This window comes from Mustela lutreola, chromosome X (assembly GCF_030435805.1).
Source record: "Mustela lutreola isolate mMusLut2 chromosome X, mMusLut2.pri, whole genome shotgun sequence".
NCBI classification, from domain to species: domain Eukaryota; kingdom Metazoa; phylum Chordata; class Mammalia; order Carnivora; family Mustelidae; genus Mustela; species Mustela lutreola.
In genome coordinates this window covers 14,918,093-14,942,240 of record NC_081308.1, presented here as the reverse complement: position 1 = coordinate 14,942,240, position 24,148 = coordinate 14,918,093, and the positions used below count along the sequence as shown (strand labels likewise).

The following is a 24,148-nucleotide window of genomic DNA, read 5'->3' as shown; positions in this document are numbered from 1 at the left end:
GAAAGCAGCTCACCAGATCTCTGTCCTCTATTCCAGCCCGTACAATGTGCTTGCTTTTGGCCAATTGACTCTGTTGTAGCCAAAATCCTTTAACAATGGTGATTTTAATCATAAGGAATGTCTTTTTGGAGCAGGGGTTGGCAAACATTTTCCACGAAGGCCAGATAATAAATATTTTTGGATTCATCGGCCATACACAGTCTCTGTGGCAACTACTCAGCTCTGTTGGGGTAGGCAAAGCGGCCATCGGCAATATGTAAATAGGTGTGGCTTGGCACCAATACAGCTTCTGCTACAGACTCGGTTGGAGGGCAGGCTTTGGCCCATGGGCTGTAGTTTACAGATCCCCGATCTAGACCCAACAGAAGCGGTGCAGCACATACTACTGATCATTTATATGACAACCATTCCTTGCTTTTTACTTTTTTGGCCAAGCCCTGGCTTCATAGGGTGCTTACCCCTTTCCACATGACTCAGGAGTAAATCCTAATTATTCTAAGCCAACTATGGAAATGCTGTTCTTGCCAGTTTGATTTATTATTTTTTTTAAAGATTTATTTATTTATTTGAGAGAGAGTGAGAGAGCATGAGCGAGGAGAAGGTCCGAGAGAGAAGCAGACTCCCCGTGGAGCTGGGAGCCTGATGTGGGACTCGATTCCGGGACTCCGGGATCATGACCTGAGCCAAAGGCAGTCGTCCAACCAACTGAGCCACCCAGGCGTCCCTGCCAGTTTGATTTAAGAGTGGCCATGTGACTCCCTTTTGACCAATAAAGACACATGGGAAAAGCTGCTGGGGGACTTTAAGGAAAAATTTCTCCACTCTATAGGTGAGACTCAAGGAGAAACAGTTCTTCCTCTGTACCTGCTCTGTCCCATATGATCGCACTAGGTGGCACATGTGGCTGTTAAACTTAAATTAATCAAAATGAAATGAAATGAAAAATTCAGTTCCTCAGTCACACTAGCCCCATTTTAAGTGCTCAGTGGTCACAGGGGGCTAGTGGTTGCTGAACTGGACAATACAGATGTAGAATATTTCCATCATGGCAGAAAGTTCTGCTGTATAGGGCCATATCTCGACATTTATATCTCTGGATTTGATGCCTGGAACAGTGGTAACCATCTTTTTTTTTTTTTTTTTTTTTTTAAAGATTTTATTTATTTATTTGACAGAGATCACAAGTAGGCAGGGAGAGAGAGGAAGGGAAGCAGGCTCCCCGCCGAGCAGAGAGCCCGACACGGGGCTCGATCCCAGGACCCTGGGATCATGGCCCGAGCTGAAGGTTGAGGCTTTAACCCACTGAGCCACCCAGGCGCCCCAGTGGTAGCCATCTTAAAAACACTGAAAGGAGGTAGCGAGTACCAGTGGAAAATGAGAATAACCCGAGATTTTGAAGCCGTTGAGTCCCTGGAGGAAAGAACAGAAGGATTGGAAGGACCTGGTGGGGGGAGTGACTGGAGGGCTCAGTCATTAACCACCTGCCTTCAGCTCAGGTCATGATCCCAGGGTCCCCGGGATCGAGCCCTGCATCAGGCTCCCTGCTCAGTGGGAAGCCTGCTTCTCCTTCTCCCTCTGCCCCCTGCTTGTGTTCCCTCTCTCACTGTGTCTCTCTCTGTCAAGTAAATAAAATCTTTAAAAAAAAAAAAAAAAAGAAGGAAAGGACCTGGGTCTCCCCAAGCTGTGGGACCACTCCTAGAACTGTCTGATTTTGGATTTCTTGTTAAGTGGTCTCAATGAATGTCCTTAATGTTTATGATACTTTCAAACGGGTATTCTCTGACTTGCCTCAGAAAGCATTCTAATGAATATAAGAGTTAACTTTACAAAGGTTTACAGTTCCTTCTTAAAAAAAAAACCAGGGGGTTTAGGTGTTCTTGACTCCTGCACAGTCAAAAATGCACTATAATTTTGACTACCCAGAAGCTTCACTACTAAAAGCCTACTGTTGACCAGAAGCCTTACCGATCACGTACACAGTTGATCAATGCATATTTTGTATGTTACATACATTATCCACTCCATTTTTATGATAAAATAAGCTAGAGAAAGGAAAATATTATTAAGAAAATCATAAGGGGGACGCCTGGGTGGCTCAGTCAGTTAAGCGTCTGTCTTTGGCTCAGGTCATGATCCCGGAGTTCTGGCATCAAGTCCTGTATTGGGCTCCCTGCTAGGTGGGAAGACTGCCCCTCCCTCTGTCTGCCACTCCCCATGCTTGTTCTCTCCTCTCTCTCTGACAAATAAATAAATAAAATCTTTAAAGAAAGAAGTCATAAGGAAGAGAAAATACATTTGCAGTACTGGCTCTATTTATTGAAGGCACCCGTGTGTAAGTGGACCCATTCAGTTCAAAACCATGTTTAAGGGTCAGTCATGTTACCCGTCATGTCGTTATAAATGCTTCATATGTTACCTTAGTGGATCTGTAGCAACAGTCAAATGTTAATCCCTTACTTCCTCGATGAGGGAACTGAGGCTTTGCACAGTTTGAGTTACTTCCAGGTTTACACAGCTGGAAAGTGGAGGTGGTGGGATTCTAGAACTTGTGTCCTTAACCACTTCCTCAGTGTTTAGTTCCTGAAGCTGTTGAAAACGATTTTTCTGCAACTTGGACTAAAACTTAGCCATATTCATTTATCCTGAGATGGATTTGTACCCCCAAAAGACCAGATAAAGATTGAGGGATATCTGAAGAGTAAAAGCAGTAGCTTCACTGATTTAGTCTATTAGGGAGTAAGTTGATAGTCCAAGAGAATATGCTCTTGTGGGCGCCTGGGTGACTCAGTTGGTTAAGCATCTGTCTTCAGCTCAGGTCATGATCCCAGGGTCTTGGGATCGAGCCCCGCATCGGGCTCCCTGCCCAGCAGGAAGCTTCCTCCCTCCCCCACTTCCCCTGCTTGTGTTCTCTCTCTTTCGGTGTCTGTCAAATAAATTAAAAAAAAAACAAAAAACAAAAAAAAACCCACGCTGTTGAAATGTACCTTGATGCAGGCATATCTTTACTCAAGGAAATCATAAGAAACACATTGATCTTGGCAAGAAGTCTTGTGTTCATAAGATCACAGTGCTGTAAAAAAGCATCAGTATAAATCGCAGATGCTTTTGCGGTGACGTCTGTGGCAATTGTGTTATTTTCTTTTAGGAGTATACAAAGCTGAAAGGAGAAGTTACTCTCTTGTTTTTGTAGTTCATAATAGTGTAAAATTTTGTTAAAAGAAGAGAAGTGGGAAATATGAAATGGGCAGTAGTCTTGCTTTGGTGAATAAATTAGAATTGCTTATAATTATCTCACTAAATGAATGAGTAAGAACTGAGCACGTGGCTCTTCTTATACTGTGTTGTATTATACCTATATAGTCTTCTCCTAATATAATACATGACTTGTTATTACACTGGTTTGGGTCCACAGTAAGGTCTAACATTTTGGGTTTTAGTGGGCAGACAGGAGAGGATGTATCTGAGTTAGCAAAAAATTTTCAGTTATAGGATATTTTCGAAGTAGAATTTTGAAACTTTCAAGCGAGTTGCATAACATCACTAGACTATAAACTCTGTTTGAGGCCGGGGGCTTTGTGTTATTCTCTGCTGTAACCCCAGTCCCTGACATACACAGTAGGCCTTAAGAAATTGTAACAAATGGTGGTGCCTGGGTGGCACAGTCAGTCAGGTGTCGGACTCCTCATTTCTGTTTAGGTCGTGATCTCGGGGTCTTTGAGGTCAAGCCTTGCATTGTGCTCCGCGCTTAGCTTAAAACTCCCCCGCCTCTCCTGCGCGTGCTCTCTCTCTCAAATAAAATGAATAAATCGTTAAAAATAATTGTAACAAATGAATAAACTTTGGGCAAATCCCTTCATGTTTTTGAGCTTGCTTTCTCACTTACAGCCCGCAGTGGATGGACTAGTTTGGTTTCTAGTCTTTTCCTTACCCATGATATATTTTATAATTCTTTTCTTCCAATGAACTCCCAACTCCTAAAATATACTGTCTTTCAAGTGATTTATTTAAGAAAGAAATTTTTGGGTTGCCTGGGTGGCTCAGTTGGTTAAGCATCTGCCTTCAGCTCAGGTCAGGATTCTAGGGTCCTGGAATGGAGTCCTGCATTGGGCTCCCTGCTCAGGGGGAACTTGCTTCTCTCTCTGCCTGCCACTCCCCCTGCTAGTTCTCACTCAAGCTCTCTCTCTCTCTCTCTCTGACAAATAAATAAAAGAAAAAAAATTTTCCCCATTTTTGTGTTGAGCAAAGACATATATAATCGTATCCAGTTTTTGTGATCAGCAGTAGACAAGCAATATGGATATAATTTTGGAAAAAAATCACACTCTGGTTTTCTCATGCGGCCTATTGTGGATAAGTAAACAGTTTTTGAAATAGTTTTATATAGTCCAAGTGACTACCTAGGCCCAGTTTCTAGATTTACAAAATTGTACTAGGTCATTCTTCAAGTCTCCTTCGCCTCTGAGATGGGTTTCTATGAACTTCTGTTTTGTGACGTGTAATGCAGAGATGGAACCCCATGATCTTTCTAGAAGATGCCTTCCTATGGTCCTAAGCTGTGGAAAGTTGACAGTGTTATAATAGATAGTCCTGCTAATTAAGCATTAGTGAATAGATAAGAATGTTTTATGGTTAGGTGGAAATCACATATGTGCAAATTTTGGACAAAAACCAGCTTCACGATTTTTTAAAAAAGATTTTGTTAATTTATTTGAGAAAGAGAGCCAGGGTTGGGGAGGGGCAGAAGAAGGGGGAGAAGCAGACTGTGCTGAGCACAGAGCCCGACCCTGTGTTCCATCCCATGACCCTGAGATCATGACCTGAGCCCAAATCAAAAGTTGGAGGCTCAACCCAGCTTCGTGATTTTTTAAGTTCCCCTCTGTGAGTTATTGATCTGTTGTTTGCATTAAGGGGAAAAAAACCCCAACTAGATTATTACATAAAAGTGAACTTTATCCAAGAGCACAGAATCATAAAATCTGTATTAGTAACAATTATGATTTATTGATGAACTATGATAAAATACTTTATAAATGTAACTTTGTGCAAAGTAATCACCCCCATTTTACCGATGCACAAATACAAGTAGGGAAATGTTAAAAACTTATTTAAGGCAGAGCCAGGATTTGAACGCAATTAAGTCTCCCTCAAGAACCCAGTCTCTCTCTGCCTCTCTCTTCTTTTAAAGATTTTATTTATTTATTTATTTATTTGACACAGAGAGTGAGTGAGCAGAAGGAGGGGGACTGGCAGGCAGACAGAGAGGGAGAAGCAGGCTTCCTGTTGAGAAAGGAGCCCCATGCGGGACTCGATCCCATGCACGTGAGATCATGCCCTGAGCCAAAGGCAGATGCTTAACGACTGAGCCACCCAGGCGTCCCAGGAGCCCAGTCTCTTAATCACATTCAAAGCTTGGTTAAGGAGGCATGCTCATTCATCCATTGGAAATAAAGGGACATGGGCACTTTATTCATATGGAGGAGATTACCGCCAAATCAGTCTTTCAAAGCTCATGACAAGCCACAGAAAATATATGGTGAGGACGTTAGAACACGAGCCATTAATATACACAGGCCAAAAGCCCTGCTGAGAGATTTCTATCCAGGAGTGCTACAGCAAAGGGTAAGGTTTACACAGCCTCAAAATAGAGGCAACTCAAAAATACAACTTTTTTTTTTCTTTGATTTAAAAAAAAATTCCTTAAGTAATTTCTCCGCCCAACATGGGGCTTGAACTCACTATCTGGAGATCAAGAGTTGCATGCTCCACCAACTAAGCTACCCAGGTGCCCCCAAAATGCAGCTTTTCTAACGTAGGTCACAACAGGAATATCCATACTTCCAGCCTTTGTTGGTGGCTTTTACTAGTATGTAGCTGTTTATAGAGATGATTTGTCATATGGGAGTCCTACTCTTGAGTGTGATGAAAAAATCAAAATATGGAGGTTCGTTGGGAGCAAAAACTAGGGAGGCGAGGCACAAAGAAGGGAATTCATTGATTTAGCTGCAAAGTGGCAGGGACTCTTCCTCCTCCAATTCCTCTTGATTCCTTGATTTTTGACTTGTCAATATCATGGCAAAGGAAAAGAAAATAGTGGTTGGGGAGAGTAATTTTAGCATTAATTTTGTCCCATCATTAGTTTAATGGATATTAATTACTCCACAGCACTCAAATTAAATCAATGTGGCAGAGACTGGCTGGCAGCTCACCAAACTTTAATTTTTTTTTTTCTTCGTTACCACACAGCTAGACTCCATCACCCAGCCTCCCTTGCCATGAGTTCTGGTTAATAGGTGTCAGAAACAGTGTTTGCCACTTCCAGGCTTAGCCATAAAACTCTCCCAACCCGATCTCCCTCACTCTCCCTTCTCCTGTTTGCCGGCTGGCTATTGCTGTCCAGAGCAGACTTGGAAAATTTTCATGTCGACATGGCAGTGCCTCTGTCTTCCTGGGCCCGAATGACTGCGTAGAGTAGATGCCCCATCTCTGCCCTACCCTTCTCTCTACTCTAGGTGGCCGATTGGACTTTACACATGGAAAAGAAACTTCTATTTTTTTGAGGCCCTGAGATTTTAGAATTTAATTAGTGCAGCAGTTTGCCTTACCTTAACTAATACATCTGTGACCCTGCTCGCCAGGGTTGTTGGTACATCTCGTCCTGCCATTGGAAGGAGTGGGGTAGGCATCTCTACCCCACATTGGTGGAGTGGGGTAGGCATCTCTTCTTTCAAAATTCCTTTTTTTTAAAAAAACATTTTATTTATTGGAGAAGCAGGCTCCCCACTGAGCAGGGAGCCCGATGTGGGGCTTCATCCAGGACCCTGAGATCGTGACCTGAGTTGATGGCAGACGCTTAACCAACTGAACCACCCAGGTGCCCCTTCTTTCTTGAGATCATTTAAGAACCCAGGTCCGAGCTGGGGGAGGGGTGATGGTCGCTACTGAGAGAGTACTTCGAGTGCGAGAGGCCCACCAGAGCCATCCACTTCCTTTGCTCCAACCTGGGCCGCTGGGACTTTAACAGTTCGGCATATGGTGAAAACTACAGGTTCTGGATTTTCTGGGGTCAGATCTTACCTGTACCATTTATTAACTCTGACTCTAACATGGTGTTTACTCACTGTGGTTCAGTCTCCTTATCTGTAAAGTAGCAGTATCTCTCAAGAATCACTTGCAGATGGCGCATCTGCATGGCTCAGTGGGTTAAGCCTCTGCCTTCGGCTTGGGTCATGATCTCAGGGTCCTGGGATCTAGCCCTGCATCCGGCTCTCTGCTCAGCAGGGAGCCTGCTTCCCCCTCTCTGTTCCTCTGCCTGCTACTCGGCCTACTTTCGATCTCTCTCTGTCAAATAAATAAATAAAATCTTAAAAAAAAAAAAAAGAATGACTCGCAGATTAAAGGAGGTGATGCCTGCGGAAATGCCTGTAATGCATCTGACACGGTGTGGGAACTCTGGTAATACCGGCCGGTATCCCTAGAGACCAACACAGTGATGGAGATTTTTCCAGCAATGGCAGGGTTCTGTTTCTGTGCTGCCCTATACAGTAGCTACCAACACCGTGGGGCTGTTGAGTACTTGAAACATGACTGAGGAACTGGATTTTAATTTTATTTAACTTGAATTAACGTAAATTTAAGTAACCACGTGTGGCTAGTGGCTATGGTAGTGAACCGTGCAGCTTAGGCCATTTGTTCTAATTGCTTCGGAATTTTTCTCCTGTATATGGAGTAAGTCACGGTTCAGTCACAGGAGGAGAGTCACTAGGGAGGGACACACACACACACACACACACTCTCTCTCTCTCTCTAAGGAATTTGTCACAGGGATTTGACCTTATACAACCACGGGAGCTGGCCGAGCGGCCTCTGTAAAGCTGTTGTCTTCACATCTGGTGCCAGAACTTGCCATGGGTGGGCAGCAGGGAGGCAGGAAGAAGGGTGACAATGGGAACAGGTTGGAACCCATGGGCGTGAGTTGTAGCCATGAAACAGACTGAAACTTACACCTGTTCTTGTTACCTGTGACCTTGGTGGTATGGCTCTCCCGCAGAAGCTGGGCGCTTAGCACGAAATTAAAAGTCCACCCCACCCAGTAGTCGAAGCTGAAGCAGATGTGGGGGGGTGGGGGGTGGCTGGAGCAGTTGCAGGCTGGCAGCGCCTTCACACGGATGCAGGGAGGCCCCTGCTGCTCCTCTTCTGTCCACGTGTCCCACAGGAAGCGCTCTCACAAACTACGCTCTCCAGAAACCTACAGAAAAGGGAATTCTGGGAATTACAACTTAGCCTCGCCATGATGCTCCATTACTGAGACACCACACATACTGGAACGCTAACGAGCTCAATTTTGTATCTGTTAATAGTTCTAAGTAAAACATGATGCTAACATCTCCCAAGGCTCTATTTAATTGTTTCTGCTCTGCAGCTGGCCCGAAGATATTCCGAAGAGCCTTACAGCCAGCCAACATTATTATCTTTGAGTAGAAAGTGTATGAGTATTATTTTTTAAAGATTTTATTTTATTTATTTGATGGAGAGAGAGAGAGATCACAAGCAGGCAGACAGGCAGGCAGAGAGAGAGGAGGAAGCAGGCTCCCTGCTGAGCAGAGAGCCTGATGCAGGGCTCGATCCCAGGACCCTGGGATCATGACCTGAGCTGAAGACAGAAGCTTAACCCACTGAGCCACCCAGACCCCACTGAGCCACCCAGACGCCCTGAGTATGAGTATTTTTAAAAAGTTTTTCTTTCCACTTTTCTGTGGTTTAGAATTTTCTCCACATAAACCCACATTATTATTGTTATAATTAGAAAAGAAACTAATGTTAATTTTTAGAAGCCTGTCAGTCACTCCTGGGGAGACCGGGCATCCCACTAGAGGGCACTCTAATAATATCACAATTGGATGTACCCTTCACTTTGGGCCTGAAACTGTGCGGGGTCTAGACTTTGTGCAAGAACTTAAGAAACCGGGGCGCCTGGGTGGTTTAGTGGGTTAAAGCCTCTGCCTTTGGCTCAGGTCATGATCCCAGGGTCCTGGGATCGAGCCCTGCATCGGGCTCTCTGCTCAGCAGGGAGCCTGCTTCCTCCTCTCTCTGCCTGCCTCTCTGCCTACTTGTGATTTCTCTCTGTCAAATAAATAAATAAAATCTTAAAAAAAGAACTTAAGAAACCAAAGATACAGTCACCTGATCTCCTGAAACCCTTTGACTTCTGCTGCTTTCCTTACATTTCCAAAGAGATTCCAAGGGTATTTGATAATCAGAAGCAAAGGGTAGAAAACGGAAAGAAAGTGAAGTGGAGCTCTTGCTCAACAGAAGGGAGAAACCACTTTTAGAAAGGTCACTAGGAAAACGAGGAACAGAGCACACAATCCTGTTAATTACAGACATGAGCAGGTTTTTCTGTGTGCTCTCCTCATACATACCGATGAAGTATGTCCTATTGTGATTATTGTCATCCCTGTTTTCCAGAGGGGAAGCTGAAGTGCGGGTGGGTTAATGATGTTGTCCAGAGTTACATAGTGGTAGATTACAAAAGTTGTGCAGAATTAACAAGTGGTGGCTTTGGACTTAGGTCATCTGGGCTTCACAGTCTATGTTCGTTCGTGACCTACTTACCACACTTGAGGGATTCAGGGCAAAGTCACATGGACTGCTGGGGTTGACTCCTGTTTCCCCCACACCCCGACATCCAGGGGAACCCCCCCATCCTCTCGTCTTACCTTAGAATGTCTGTTGAACCTCTTTTCATGCCAGCTTCCCAAGCACAAGTTCAGGTCCTCATCGCGTCCTGCCTGGCCAGTCTCCTGCAGCAGCATCCTCTCCGGCCGCAGTATTTATTTCATGGCTGTGTAAAACAATACATATTGTTCTGTGGTAGGGGCTGGGGAGAGTGGGGAGGGTGTTTTGCACCCAAGTCCTTCTTTTAGCCTCTGTACCCCCAGAGAACGTAAACTAAGATGCTAAGTGGATCGCTGCTCGATTGTGAGCTGGCATAGAGCGGTGTGATAAAGGAGACTAGGGGCGCCTGGGTGCCTCAGTTGATTAAGCATCTTCCTTTGGCTTGGGTTGTGATCCTCAGGGTCTTGGGATTGAGTCTCTTGGGGGGTGTCCCTGCTCAGCAGGGAGTCTGCTTCTCCCTCTCCCTCTGCTGCTCCCCCGCTTGTGCTCTCAACACCCCACACCCCCGTCAAATAAATAAACAAAATCATTAAAAAAAAATTTTTTTTAAGAGGAGACTAGAAAGGGCGCCTGGGTGGCTCAGTGGGTTAAGCCGCTGCCTTCAGCTCAGGTCATGATCTCAGAGTCCTGGGATCGAGTCCCGCATCGGGCTCTCTGCTCAGCGGAGAGCCTGCTTCCCTCTCTCTCTGCCTGCCTCTCCATCTACTTGTGATTTCTCTCTGTCAAATAAATAAATAAAATTTAAAAAAAAAAAAAAAAAAAAAAAAAAAAAAAAGAGGAGACTAGAAAAAACTCTGTACCCTAGCCAGTAGCGCCCCCACCCTGCATTTCCAGGTACTTCTGCACTTAAAACTACAAGAAACTCTTGCTAACCCATAAATTAGAGTTGCTTTGGCGCGAAAGAGTATGTCCATGGCTCACAGTAGAATTACTCTAGGCGGGAGTGGGAATCAGGGAGGAGAAGGGCAGCCAAGCAAATGTTGCTTTCCTTAAGCCGCATCTCTCCTGGGAATAAGTGGAGATAAGCGTTGAACATGCATTCTCTCCCGGGACAGTATTTGCCCCCAGGGGAGTGAACATAGGCTTTCGGAGGCTTAAAAAAAGTCCTTTTTTTTTTTTTTTTTAAAGATTTTATTTTATTTTATTTGACAGAGAGAGATCACAGGTAGGTAGAGAGGCTGGCAGAGAGAGAGAGAGGGAAGCAGGCTCCCTGCTGAGCAGAGAGCCCCATGTGGGACTCGATCCCACGACTCTGAGATCATGACCTGAGCCGAAGGCAGCGGCTTAACCCACTGAGCCACCCGGGCGCCCCTAAAAAAAAGTCTTAACCGATTACACAGGGCTGGGACTATGATGAGGCGAGTGAAGGGTCTGGAGCACAAATAGGAGATGCCCTCTCTTAGCGCCGCCTGTGTGAGTGTGCACAAATAGAAAAACACATACATACATAAATGTGTACATACTCGTTAGATGGAATGAGAAAGAGATTGAAAGGGTCAGGCAAACAGGGAAATATGTGGGAATTTTAAATTGAGTGGTCTGGATCAGCTTCTCAGCGAAGCTGATGAGCAGAATTCCAAGGAAGCACCAGGGCACAAACCAGGGGGCTCCTGGGAGGACAAGTGTTCCAGGCACAGGGAACAGTAAGTGCGAAGTGTGGATATGGCCCGAGTATTGGCAGAATAGCAGGGAGTGCCCTGTGGCTGAGTGAGGGGACAGTCAGAGTCAGAGATGAGGTCCGGCTAGAAGGGCATCTGTTCCATGGGAATGCGCGGAGACTCCGTGAAGAAGCCAGGGTGCACTGTCCGTCTCAGAAGCGTTCACTAAAGGCCAAGGCCCATCAAGAACTGCTGATTGTTTGCACTTGGGGAAGTTCCACCAGCTCGCAGCTGAAGTCTTCTCTAATGATGTCATTATTAATCGTTTAATAAAAACGTATGTCAGAGACCTTCCTGAGCAGTGTGACGTGAGATGGTCACAGCTCGAGTAAACACTTTGGGCTGTGCCAAAGGAGAAATGTTTTCGTTCGTTTTGTTGGTTATGTAGTAAACTCTGAAAATACAGTTCTTGGAAGAGTATCTGTTGTTCCAAGCCCTGAAGAGCCAATGTAATAACAAAACAATATTGTTTTGTTTGGGGTTCCCATATAGGAGTGCCTAGGCGTGGCGCCTAGTTTTGAATCCTCTCTCTATGGAATAGTAATTCAATCCAGGGAATGAAGGCCACCAGATTACAAGTTTCAGCTGGGTCTAGAATATTCCTGCAAGGGGGACTGGTCGTATCTGTTTCAGATGCACTCATCAGAGATTAAGCCTTAATCTTTCCCATTCAACTTGGGGCACGTGTGTTGGAAGGAAATCTTCATTCGTGTTCCTATAGTCACAGGTCTGAGACAAGCAGCCGCCTCCCATTTTAAGTTGTACGGGCCCCCACGGCATCCAAGAGTCGGCAGAAAATTGAAAACATCAGAAACGGTCAGCCGTGACCTCGCCTGACTTGCATGCAGGTCGTTTGCTGGGAAGGTGATTTCAGGAATCAGGAGTGAAGGAACAGGAGGAAGACATTAGAAGAAATAGAAAAGCCAATAAAGGGTATGTAACTGAGGTCATGGTTGTAGGCAGTGAAAGCTCAGGGTCATTGAATTTTTTATGTTGTTCATGATGTGTATTCGAATGGCCATTTTAGCACACATTTGTAAGATCTGTCTGCTGTGATTGGTAATTATGATTACTATTCCAAACTTCAGATTCTGAATAATAATTGTCCAAGAAATACTTTCAAATCTTTCCTTCATAGATCTGCCTCAGGGCTCTCAGATCCATTCCCTGTCTTTCCTCTGCTGTGCCTTGTACCCCAGGGTCCTGACTCCTTGCACTATTTATGTTAAATTCCTGCTGTTGTACTACCTACCACTCAGTGGGTTCCAGACTGATCCCTGACTGATGGAGACTCCTTAATGATGTCATCAGTCAGTCTCAAAATATTTTTTTTTAAAGATTTTATTTATTTCTTTGATAGAGATCACAAGTAGGCAGAGAGGCAGGCAGAGAGAGAGAGGAGGAAGCAGGCTCCCCACTGAGCAGAGAGCCCGATGTGGGGCTCGATCCCAGGACCCTGAGACCATGACCTGAGCCAAAGGCAGAGGCTTTAACCCACTGAGCCACCCAGGTGCCCCTCAAAATATATTTTTTTTTAAGATTTTATTTATTTGAGAGAGAGAGCGTGAGAGCATGAGAGTGGGGAGAGTCAGAGGGAGAAGCAGACTCCCTGCCAAGCAGAGAGCCTGACTCCAGCAGATACTTAAGTGACTGAGCCACCCAGGTGCCCCAGTCCCAGAATATTTTTGAACATTTACCAGATTCAGGGCCCTGGACTGTCGGATTCCTAGAGGATAATAAAGCATCAAGCCGCTTAGCGTCTAGTTGGGAAAATGAGATATACAGTAGAAAAGTTAAGTAGCAGTGCCAGATAGTGTGTGTTTGACAAGTGGCAGTGAGTGGTGTAGTCAAGGAATAAACCTTAAGATAAAAAGGAGAGAGCCACCTCCACTGACTTTTGTGGCCAGAGCATGCTCTAAGGGGCCAGAGGGCTGACCCAAGGAGGTTATCTTCTAAAACTCCCAATTTGGAAGAGGTGAAAATTTGGAATTCCATTTGAAATCATCTGATTTCTAAATGTTGGTAAGTAATTCAAACTTTCAAAAAATTTAGTGTGATTTCCACTTACCTGGCCAGTGGGATAGAGCTTGCCTGGCAGCTAAACTGGAGTCGTGAGCCAGTGGTATGCATGTGTTGAATGGATTACTGCAGTGGGCAAGGAGGTGAATGTCAAGAACATTAAAGATCCTTTCCAATGAGAAGATTCTGGAGTTCTAATATTTCACTCACATAGGAGGTTATCAAGGCCTGGGCTTAGAAGGGGACAGCGGCCATGGGAAGAAGGGTCAGATAAGAGAGCAATTAGGGAATATTAATAATACCCCACATTTATATACTAATTTATGGTCCAGAGAGTTTGTGTTTGGAAGCAGGATAGAATAGAGATTCAGGGTTGGCTCTGAAATTGGACTGGCTGCGTTCAAATGTCAGCTGTACAGTGAGTTCCTGAAGGGGCCCAGGGCTCCTTGCCCAGACTGTTTCTCAAGCACTCAAATGGATTGATGGTGATGAATTCACGTATCTCATGGAGTTGTAGGCTCATTAAATAATAAGTGCATATTGAGGCATTAAGGCTGGCTCATAGGAAGCACCAGCCACTGCTTATCACATGGACACCATCTCGCTTTAGTCCCTTGCAATAGCCCCATGTTACCGGGAAAAGAGTACTGGGCGGGGCGGGGGGGGGAGTCAGGTAAGGATCCAAGAGTGAGCGCGTGATTTATACACTCAGCTTTACCGCTGAGACGAACTCTAGGTTTCCAGGCCCTTCACGTGCGGGATTTCCTCCCCCCTCCCAACAGAGGGTGGTTTCTTGCAGCTCATACTTTCTTTTTCAAAAAGATTTTATTTATTTATTTAACAGGGAGAGAGAGAGAGAGACAGCAAGAGAGGGAACACAAGCAGGGGGAGTGGAAGAGGGAGAAGCAGTATTCCCTATGAGCAGGGAGCCCAAGGTGGGGCTGCATCCTGGGATCATGGCAGATGCTTAACGACTGAGCCACCCAGGTGCCCTACATATTCTTTCTTTCTTTCTTTCTTTCTTTCTTTTTTTTTTTAAAGATTGTATTTATTTAGTTGAGAGAGAGACAGTGAGAGAGAGCGTGAGAGTGGAGAAGGTCAAAGGGAGAAGCAGACTCCCTGTGGAGCTGGGAGCCTTATGTAGGACTTGATTCCAGGACTCCGGGATCATGACCTGAGCCAAAGGCTGTTGCCTAAGCACCTGAGCCACCCAGGTGCCCTGCATATTTTCTATAATAATAATTTAAAAAAACAGTTGGATTTCTGAGTAGGGTAGGAAGAATAATGGCTCCTCAATGATGTCCCTGTCCTAATGCCTAGGATCTGCAAGGATCTTACCTTACGTAACAAAAGGGACTTTGCAGGTGTGATGGAAGTTAAGTAGTGTGAGATTATCATGGATTACCTGGGTGGGTAGGATCTAATCCTGGGAGTTCTTAAAAGTGGAAGAAGGCGGCAGAGGAGTGAAAGAGAAGGATGCCCCAGGTGAAGGAGTAGCCCCTAACACCCCATCCCACCGTTGCTGTCTTTGAAGATGGAAGAATGAGGCATGAACAAAGAAATGTGGGAAGCTTCTAGAATCTGGGAATGGCTCTCAATTTCCAGCGAGCAAGTAAATGAGTTACCTTGGTCCTACAATTGCAAGGAACTGAATTCTGTAGTGACCCAGATAAGCAGGACTCAGTCCCTCCTAGAGCCTCCAGAAAGGAATGCAGCCTGTTGATACCTTGATTTTCATCTGGTGAGACCCATATTGGACTCCTGACACGGAACTCTAACATCACACATTTGTGTTGTCTTAAACCACTAAGCTCATGGTGATATGTTACAGCAGCAACAGGAAACTAATACACGGAGATTTCCATCTTAAATTATTTGGCAGAAGTTACCAATAACACCATCAAATTCAAGAACTCAAAAGGTATGGAAATGATGCCTGGTGATAAAGGAGTTCTGGGATATATGGAGTTGGAGAGGCAAAGACAGTAAGGCGTTCACTTGGCAGTGCTTAGACCACACTTGGCCTCATGGGATTGGGGTTGAGGAAAGAAAGTGCCAGGGAGGTGACGGAGGATAATAGACTATTGAAGGGTTTGGTTTCTTGAGATTCCAGTTCCTGTCTTTGGCTTTCATTGTAAGCATATGCATGGACATCATAATTGGAATATATGTACTTGGTTTAAAAAAAAAAAATCACTAGAGTCATACTGAGTAAATTTTATAGACAGATCATAATAATTTTATTTATTAATTTTAAAAAAAGATTTATTTATTTGAGAGAGAGAGGGAGCACGGCGGGGAAGAGCAGAGGGCAAGGGAGAGAGAGAAATTCAAGCAGACTCCCCACTGAGCGTGGAGCCCCAACTGGATCCCACAACCCTGGGATCATGACCTGAGCAGACACCAAGAGTGGGACATTCAACTGATGAGCCGCCCAGGCGCCCCCAAGAATTTTATTTATTGACTTAAATGAGAGCTTAATAAATGAATAATGCTTTAAAATGTGCTCTTTGTAATTTTCCAAAGGAAAATCTGAAAAATTTAAATGTTTTTCTTTTCTTTGTTTATGAATCCTTGTAACAATGGAAATGTTTTGTCTCCTAAGAATGGCATGGAGCTCAAGTATATGACTCAGTGGAAATGACGACCACCTCTTTGGTTGTAACAAATGGGAAGTGAGTTAGGAGAGAGCCCAAGAGAAACAGGCTGATAGTCAGGAAAATGCAAGGCCTATGGGGGCGTCTCTATTTTGGACTAGAAGGCGTGATGTGGAGGATTGTAATGAGAGACAGAAAAAAGTGAATAAAATGTTAGTCACTAAGCAGACAGGCCCTTAGGGAAAAAAAAATGCTAAAAGAAAAAAAAGGACAAAAAGAGTTTAAAAATCTCTGGCTTTTATTAGCCAGATTTCCTCCCTTCATCAGTGTAGATCGTTGCTGGGAGCCCTGCACGGTTCCAAGATGGAAGAGGCCAGCTCTGCCTGCGGGTCAGGGGATTTGGCAATGAAGGAGGCTGGAACCATTGGCAGCTATGGTCAGCCCCTGGGCAAAATTGTAGAGGCAGCAGTATAAGCCTCTGCTGGCCTCAGACATCAGTCTCCACCCTGCTTTCCTGTTACCGAACTCTTCTCAGGGCCCTCATGCTCTTCCCGGCCCGTGGCACATTCCCGGCCCACTCCACCTCCCTTGCCCACACTGGTACGTGTCCTTCTCAGAGGAGCCCATACTTGAATGTTGATTCTTCCCAGTACTTTTCAGCATGGCCCAGTATGGTAGGTCTTTACTACATGATTAGAAGAATTCAGCCAACTGGAGGTAATTCATACCAAGGTGTGAACAAGTGATTTCCCCTTAGTGCTCCCAAGAGTATTTAAAAAATTAAGCTCTTGTTAACTCGACAGACTGTTTAAAGATTTTATTTATTTATTTGACAGACAGAGATCACAAGTAGGCAGAGAGGCAGGCAGAGAGGAGGAAGCAGGCTCCCCACTGAACAGAGAGCCTGATGCGGGGCTTGATTCCAGGACCCTGGGATCATGAACCGAGCCGAAGGCAGAGGCTTTAACCCACTGAGCCACTCGACTGACTCTTTAATTGGTGGAATATTAAAGTAGCCTGAGGGAGATGCTGAAGGACAGAGAAATAAGAGGAGGCGCTTCCAATTCAATTGAGGCATCGAGGCACTGACCACTCTGCATACGCTTGCCTTGTTGGCTGCAGCACAGTTGGGAACTTGAACACTCAATCGGTCTTGCTTTTAAGCTCGTGTGTTTTCATGATCCCAGTACCCTACCACCACTTCGGAAAAATAGGCTTGTGGAGCCTACCAGATATGTTTCACTGTGCAATTTTAGTTTCCAAACATACGTATTCTTTATTTTTTTTAAAAGATTTTATTTATTTACTTGACAGAGATCACAGGTAGGCAGAGAGGCAGGTGGAGGGCTGGGGGGAGAAGGCTCCCTGCTGAGCAGAGAGCCCGATTCAGGGCTCGATCCCAGGACCTTGGGATCATGACCTGAGCTGAAGATAGATGCTTAACCCACTGAGCCACCCAGCCCCCCCCCTTTTTTTAAAGATCAATTTATTTCTCTTAGCGAGAGCACTTTTGAGCTGGGCAGAGGGACAAGGAGAGAGAATCTCAAGCAGTCACTCTACTGAGTGGGCACGGGGCTTGATCCCACAACTCCAAGATCATGACCGGAGCCGAAATCAAGAGTCAGACGCCCAGCTTACTGAGCCACCCCAGCATCCCCCAAACATACATATTATTTTTAAAATTGTATTTCAAGATACCTCTATAGAAATAATCTTTCCTCCCTCTGTAATTAAAAAAATTTAAAACTTTCAAGGTAATACCACACATGGACGAGAGTTCGGGAGAGCAGCGTTCATGGCTGCAGAGGGCTGTCTGAATTGGTTTGTTTCCTATAGGGCATTTTGGCAGCCAAAATCAAGGAATTTCTTTTTTTTTTTTTTAATTTTTAAATTTTTTATTAACACATAAAATCAAGGAATTTCTGAGGGACACAGCCAAGGATGTGTTGCAAAAATTTAGCCAAAAATATATTTTTTAAAGATTTTATTTATTTATTTGACAGAGGAAAACACCAAGAGAGGGAACACAAACAGGGGAGAGGTAGAGGGAGAAGCAGACTCCCGGCCAAGCAGAGAGCCCGATTTGGGGCTCAATCCCAGCACCCTGGGGTTATGACCTGAGCTGAAGTCAGATGCTTAACAACTGAGCCACCTGGGTGCCCCTAGCCAAAAGTATTTATTTCAACATTGTTGATAATCATGGAAAACTGTACCACTAAAATGAAATTTGTGGTATAAATTAATGGTATATCCAGTCACTAAAGTGCTATACAGTGACCACAAGTTAAGTATTGTGGAAAATTGTTTAATGATAGAGAAGAATGTTCAGGATATACTGTCAAGAGAAAAATTGGGATACAAATCATTGATGTGATATGAACTTTCTCATACATATAAACACATATATATACACATATATTCATAAATCTATATACATATGTAGATGTACATATAAACATAGAGCAAAGCATATATGCCAAAATATTAATGTTGTTTATATTTGGGTGGTGAAATTATAGGTAGTTTTAATTTTCTTTTTTGTTTATTATCTGTAATTTATCTCGGGTTGTGCTAGTAAGTGTGTGTTGTTTTTCAGAGAGGAAAAAATAGAATTCCTTTTAAGGGGATCTGAACATCCTCTGAAAGTAGGTAACAGCAGTTCTTGTAGTTTATAAACGCAGAGGCATCCTAAGAAAGAAGTAGCGGCTTGCTAGGCGTAACAGGAAGGCTGTGCAGATAGGCATACAAGGAAGCACAGTTAATGGAAGTTTCATTTATGCATATATATCTTTAAAAAAAAAGATTTTATTTATTTATTTGACAGAGATGACAAGCAGGCAGAGAGGCAGGCAGAGAGAGGAGGAAGCAGGCTCCCTGCTGAGCAGAGAGCCCGATGCGGGCTTCGATCCCAGGACCCTGGAATCATGACCTGAGCTGAAGGCAGAGGCTTTAACCCACCAAGCCACCCAGGCGCCCCTATACCTTTACTTTCACAGATTGTTTTTCGAAAAAGATTTTTTTTTAAAACTTTTTTGTTTTGGAGAGGCGGAGAGCCCAAGAGGAGAGGAGCAGAGGGAGAGGGAGAGAGAGCGTCTTAAGCAGACTCCCTGCTGAGGGGGTTGGGATTGATCCCACTACCCTGAGATCATGACCTGAGTGGAAACACAGTTCGACGCTTCACTGACTGAACCATCTGGGCGCCCCTTTACTTGTACAAATTTTAATGAATACCAGCCAACAACTGAAGTTCTCAGTCATCATTTTCAGTTTCAAATATACAAAATCATTATATGACAGAATACAGAGAGCACTGTCAAAGGTTAAACTGGAAGAATTGCTTCACCAGAGATGTATGTGTCTGGAGAGAATTGAGTCGAGTACTGACAACAGGCCTTTGGAAATAATTGTAAAGTCATACAGTGCCCTCTTTTGGTAGCTATTTGCGATTCGTTTTCCATTTGCTCCTGTTCAAGCTGTTCATCTACAAATTCATGCACAAACTAAACTAACTTTAAATCACCTTTTTCCTCAACAGATAATGCTGATAATTCCAGTCTGTTATCACCATCTGGTAAGACTGTTATTTCACGACTTTGGGGAATTTCAGGAAAATAGCCTCAATGTTCCTCACGCAATAGGGCATGAGGTCAGGTCCAGCAAAATTGCTTTTCTCCATGCAGGTTGTTTTAATTCTGTCATTAAACCTACACCTGAAAAGTCAATAGCGAACACAGACAAGAGGACAGGCAAATTGGTGCCCCCACATATATGGACAAAGCTGAGGAATAAATTGTGGGTTTTCGTTTGGGGAACTGCTTAAGTTCTTCAACGTTATTTTTAGTATTCTTGTTCATAGGTCTCCCGTAGAGTATTAAGAACATAAACCTGCCCAGTGTTCCTGTATATTTGAGGCATGAGATGTTCTCTTCAGTATACTTCCTCAGGCACTTCTGAACAAATACTTTTCAAAGGACTTCTGAGGGCTTAGCCCTCCTGAGAATGGGAAGGCAATCAAGAGAAATTTTTCACTAGGACCCTATTGGCAGGAACCAGGACTAGAACCCACATTCACGACTGCTAGCTGGAACCAGAACCGGAAGTCAGGGATAAAGTGGTCTAGCCCCATATGGTGAGAGCTGATGGGACAGTGAAGCCCCAGTAACTTACCCAAGGTCACACAACTCCCTGCCCCCATCAGGCACAGGCAGCACGTGGCTTTTTTGCCGCCTCCTTCTGTGTTCTTTCTGGTATACCGTATATTGTAGAATGATCTTTTATGGTAAGGAGCCAGTCCATTCACATTCTATCCTTAGTTGTATGAAAATGAGCTGCTGCTGTTAATTCATTTAAATGAAATTAGTTACAATAGCTATTAACTTCTTGTGGACATACCACATGCTTAGGAGTCTCCGGACATCTCGTTCAGCTTCCAGTCTTGCAGTATAGGAATTACTATATCCACATTCTAGATGAGGAAACTGAGGGTCAGAGAGGATAAAACTTGCTCATGTTCACACATTCTGTGGAAGCAAACTACTCATGTTTGAGCTTGGATACCACCCTCCACATCCCATTGCTTAGCTGTGTGACTTTGGGCAAGTTTCTTCACTTTTCTGGGCCTCCGTTGCTTCATGTATAAATCGGGGAATGTAATAGTATCTGCTTCGTAAGTAGTCATGAAGGTGAAAGGAGATGACCTATGCACCTGGCCCAGAGTAAACCCGCAAGAAGTAATAACGATCATTATTCTGAGTGATAAGGGGATGGGGTGAAGATTCAGACCAGGACTGCAAGCCTCCGAAGCCCAAGCTTTTTGGACTGTGCCAATTTGCCCCCTTGCTGTTAAAGGTTCCTAGGGTGCAATGAACCACTGTATTTTTCTCCTAGTACAGTAGCCATCATCTGACTTAATGATGGTAATATCTTAGCAAAATCCTGTTTGCATGGAAATAGAGGATATGGAGATTTGGAGGCACCCACCGATTTCAGTCAAAGCCTGGGTCCTGGGTTCCCCGGGGGAGAGCCACACTAACCGGAACGGAACAGCCGGAACACATCCAGGGACTGGCAGGGGCTTGTGCTTTCTAGGCCTCTTCTCACCACTCATCACCTTTCAGAAGAGCGGATACTCATTCACTAAAAAACCAGCTTTGGCCAGTTATTTTGTTTTGTCCCAACAGCAAAGGATTCCATACCCACACTTTGAATCTTATTGCTCAGAAACCGTCTTATTTCTTGAGAAATATCCTTGGTGATTAAAAAAAAAAGTCAATGACAAACTATGAAAGCAATAATGTAAGACAGGGTGTGTGTGTTTCAGCCAATGCATGAGCAGTCTAAGACAGGCCAGCCAAGTGCCTTGACACACCCAAATGTGGTCCTTAACCCACTGAATATATCAGTCTGCCTCCTGCAGCAGAGCTTGTGTTACTTGTAAAATGTTTGCATTTACTTTTCCTGTGTATATGTAGAAGTCAAGCCATAGGACCTTTTTAATACTTAAACATGCAAAGTGTGTGTAGTAGATTGACCTCTTAGCGTAAGTGTATTTACTCCATGGGAAATTTAGAACTTGATTGTCTTAATAGCAGCCATATTTTAAAATAACTTACCAGGAAAATGTGTTAGGTGGTACTGTACTGAGTGATAGCAAAGTTTTTTGTTTTTTGTTTTTTAAATCCATTCACAATGGGAAGAGTGCCAGGCATTACTAAAACAGAGTGGAGCCAACATGCTCATATATTTCACAATTGTAGTTTGACAATTATTCAAAGTATAAAATGTTTTCTTGAATTCTCTGGCTGAAAAAATTTGGAAGTGGTATGTCACATATTTTGCTGTGGTTCCAAAACTTATTTCCGTAATATTCCATAGGTAGGAGCAGGCTTTGAGGGATGAGTCTCAAGTTCTTTGTCTGTAAAATGAGACAGATGTGTTTATTTCATTCCTTGGGGTTCTTTCTCTGCAATTCTCTGGTTAAGTGTATAGTCTCTGAGAGATTATGGGGCTTGGAGATTCATATTGGTCTGATAGCATGTTGTCTACTTCTTTTCATAATTCTATCTAAAAAGTTTTAACTCTTTAGAATTCAATAAATAATTGTTTCAAAATATTAATTTGAAAATTTTTTGTTTTTTCTTCTTGCAGTTGAATCGTCTTTTGTTGGTTTTGTCCCCTACACCAATGGTACTCCAGGCAAGATTTTGAAAAAAAAAAAAATTCAAACCTAGTTTTAGCCCAATTTGTTAAGTTTTGGATTTAATTATGCCTTTTATTGGTTCCTTCCCCCTCCCTCGGGACAAAAGAGGTTGAAACTACAAGCCTAAATGGTAAGAATTTTTCTGAAGCAAGTGAAAATTGATAACCCTTAATATGGATATAAGTATAATGAGTGGTGTCGAAGGTTTTCGTATTCAAATACGCTGAAGGAAAAACACCCCAAATCAAATCCCCGAATCTGTTGACTCTGGAGAGTACCCTGAAGTTCTTGGTTAAATGAAAACATTCTTATGGAAGGAGTCCAGCCCCCCACCACGCTAACTGCTCTGTGAAAAAGAAGAAATGCTGATCCCATTCTGAGTACCCTATTTCTCTTGCTTTCCAACACAATGCCAGCACATTTTATATGACAGATTGTTTAAATATGGAAAGCACATCCAGTGACTTCAGTGATTCGGCATGGAGTGTTCAAAGATCACCTTTTTTTTTTTTTTTTTAAAGATTTTATTTATTTATTTGACAGAATCACAAGTAGGCAGAGAGGTAGGCAGAGAGAGAGAGAAGAGGAAGCAGACTCCCTGCTAAGCAGAGAGCCCGATGTGGGGCTCGATCCCAGAACTCTGGGATCATGACCTGAGCCGAAGGCAGAGGCTTTAACCCACTGAGCCACCCAAGCACCCCTATAGATGATTTTATCAATTCTTAAGTAGCACGACATAAAGAGAAAAACCCAGCTTCTTCGTCACGCCAGAGAAGTGGGCTGTGTCTGAGGGAGGCGGACCGGGCGCGTTCTCAGCGGTCCCCTCTGTGGGTAGGCGGCCTTCAGCTTTGTGCAGCTCAAACCTAACCCTTTCCACAGCCCCTTACTTAGTTAAAATAAAAATCTCTTGGTGGTTAAGGAGCCAATGGATCCTAGATGAAGTTCACACCGATCAAGACTGGTTTAAATTCATATTTGGTTTAATGGGACGGGCTAGATATTACTGTTTTTATATTGAATTACTTTGTAAAGATTTGCTTTTTTATTTATTTCACAGAGACACAGCAAGAGGGGGAACACAAGCAGGGGGAGTGGGAGAGGGGGAAGCAGGCTTCCTGCTGAGCAGGAAGCCCCATATGGGGCTCCATCCCAGGACCTGGGGATCATGACCTGAGCCGAAGGCAGATGCTTAACAGACTGAGCCACCCAGGCACCCCTACATTTAATTACTTTTTAAAGTGAAAGAACATCTTCAAAATAGCTTTGGCCGTAGTTTTTAGATCCATTGTATGTGGATTTTTAAGTGTGGTAATATGTACCTTTCCCCCTTAAGGTTTCATCCAGAATAATAAATGACACCATGATTTCTATTTAAAGAAATAGCAGTTAGAATAGATTTTCAATGGAATTTTAAGGGAAATAAGATCAAAATGAGGTTTTTTTTCCCCTAAAAGTCAGTTAAATATAATGTTTAAGAAGTTTAATTTTAAGCCAAAGCTACTTAAAGATTGCTTTGTAGGAGTGTACCATCAGGCATCCATCCGCAGGGCTGTATATTAAAGTTGGTATTAACTGGAAATATATCCCTTAGGGACTTGCACTATAATGGAATGTAAAAGGGATAACCTATTAAACAACATAAATGAATTTATTTAAATCTAATAATCATAGCAGTGTTGCTGTGTTTTAGACACATCACCTGTGTTTGGGAAACACATTTTAAAAGAATGAATACTTGGGGCACCTGGGTGGCTCAGTGGGTTAAGCCACTGCCTTCGGCTCAGGTCATGATCTCAGCGTCCTGGGATCCAGCCCCACATCGGAGACTCTGCTCAGCAGGGAGCCTGCTTCCCTCTGCCTCTCTGCCTGCTTGTGATCTCTCTCCCTCTGTCAAATAAATAAATAAAATCTTTAAAGAAAAAAAAAAGAATGAATACTTGTGTCTGGGGTTTGGAGAATGGTTAGTGTGTGGCGGGATGGGCAGCAAATACATTTGATAG

General features: G+C 43.7%; 1 protein-coding gene across 3 annotated transcripts in view; it reads left to right on the top strand.

Moving 5' to 3' along the window:
• Positions 1 to 24,148, top strand: part of ADGRG2 (adhesion G protein-coupled receptor G2) — a 138,350-nt gene that overhangs the window by 71,037 nt on the left and 43,165 nt on the right. For all 3 annotated transcript variants that reach the window (XM_059157977.1, XM_059157978.1, XM_059157976.1), the window contains exons 4-6: positions 19,485 to 19,520; positions 22,097 to 22,135; positions 22,255 to 22,278. In XM_059157977.1, the coding sequence (XP_059013960.1) occupies positions 19,485 to 19,520; positions 22,097 to 22,135; positions 22,255 to 22,278 (99 nt within the window). The remainder of the gene's footprint in view (positions 1 to 19,484; positions 19,521 to 22,096; positions 22,136 to 22,254; positions 22,279 to 24,148) is intronic.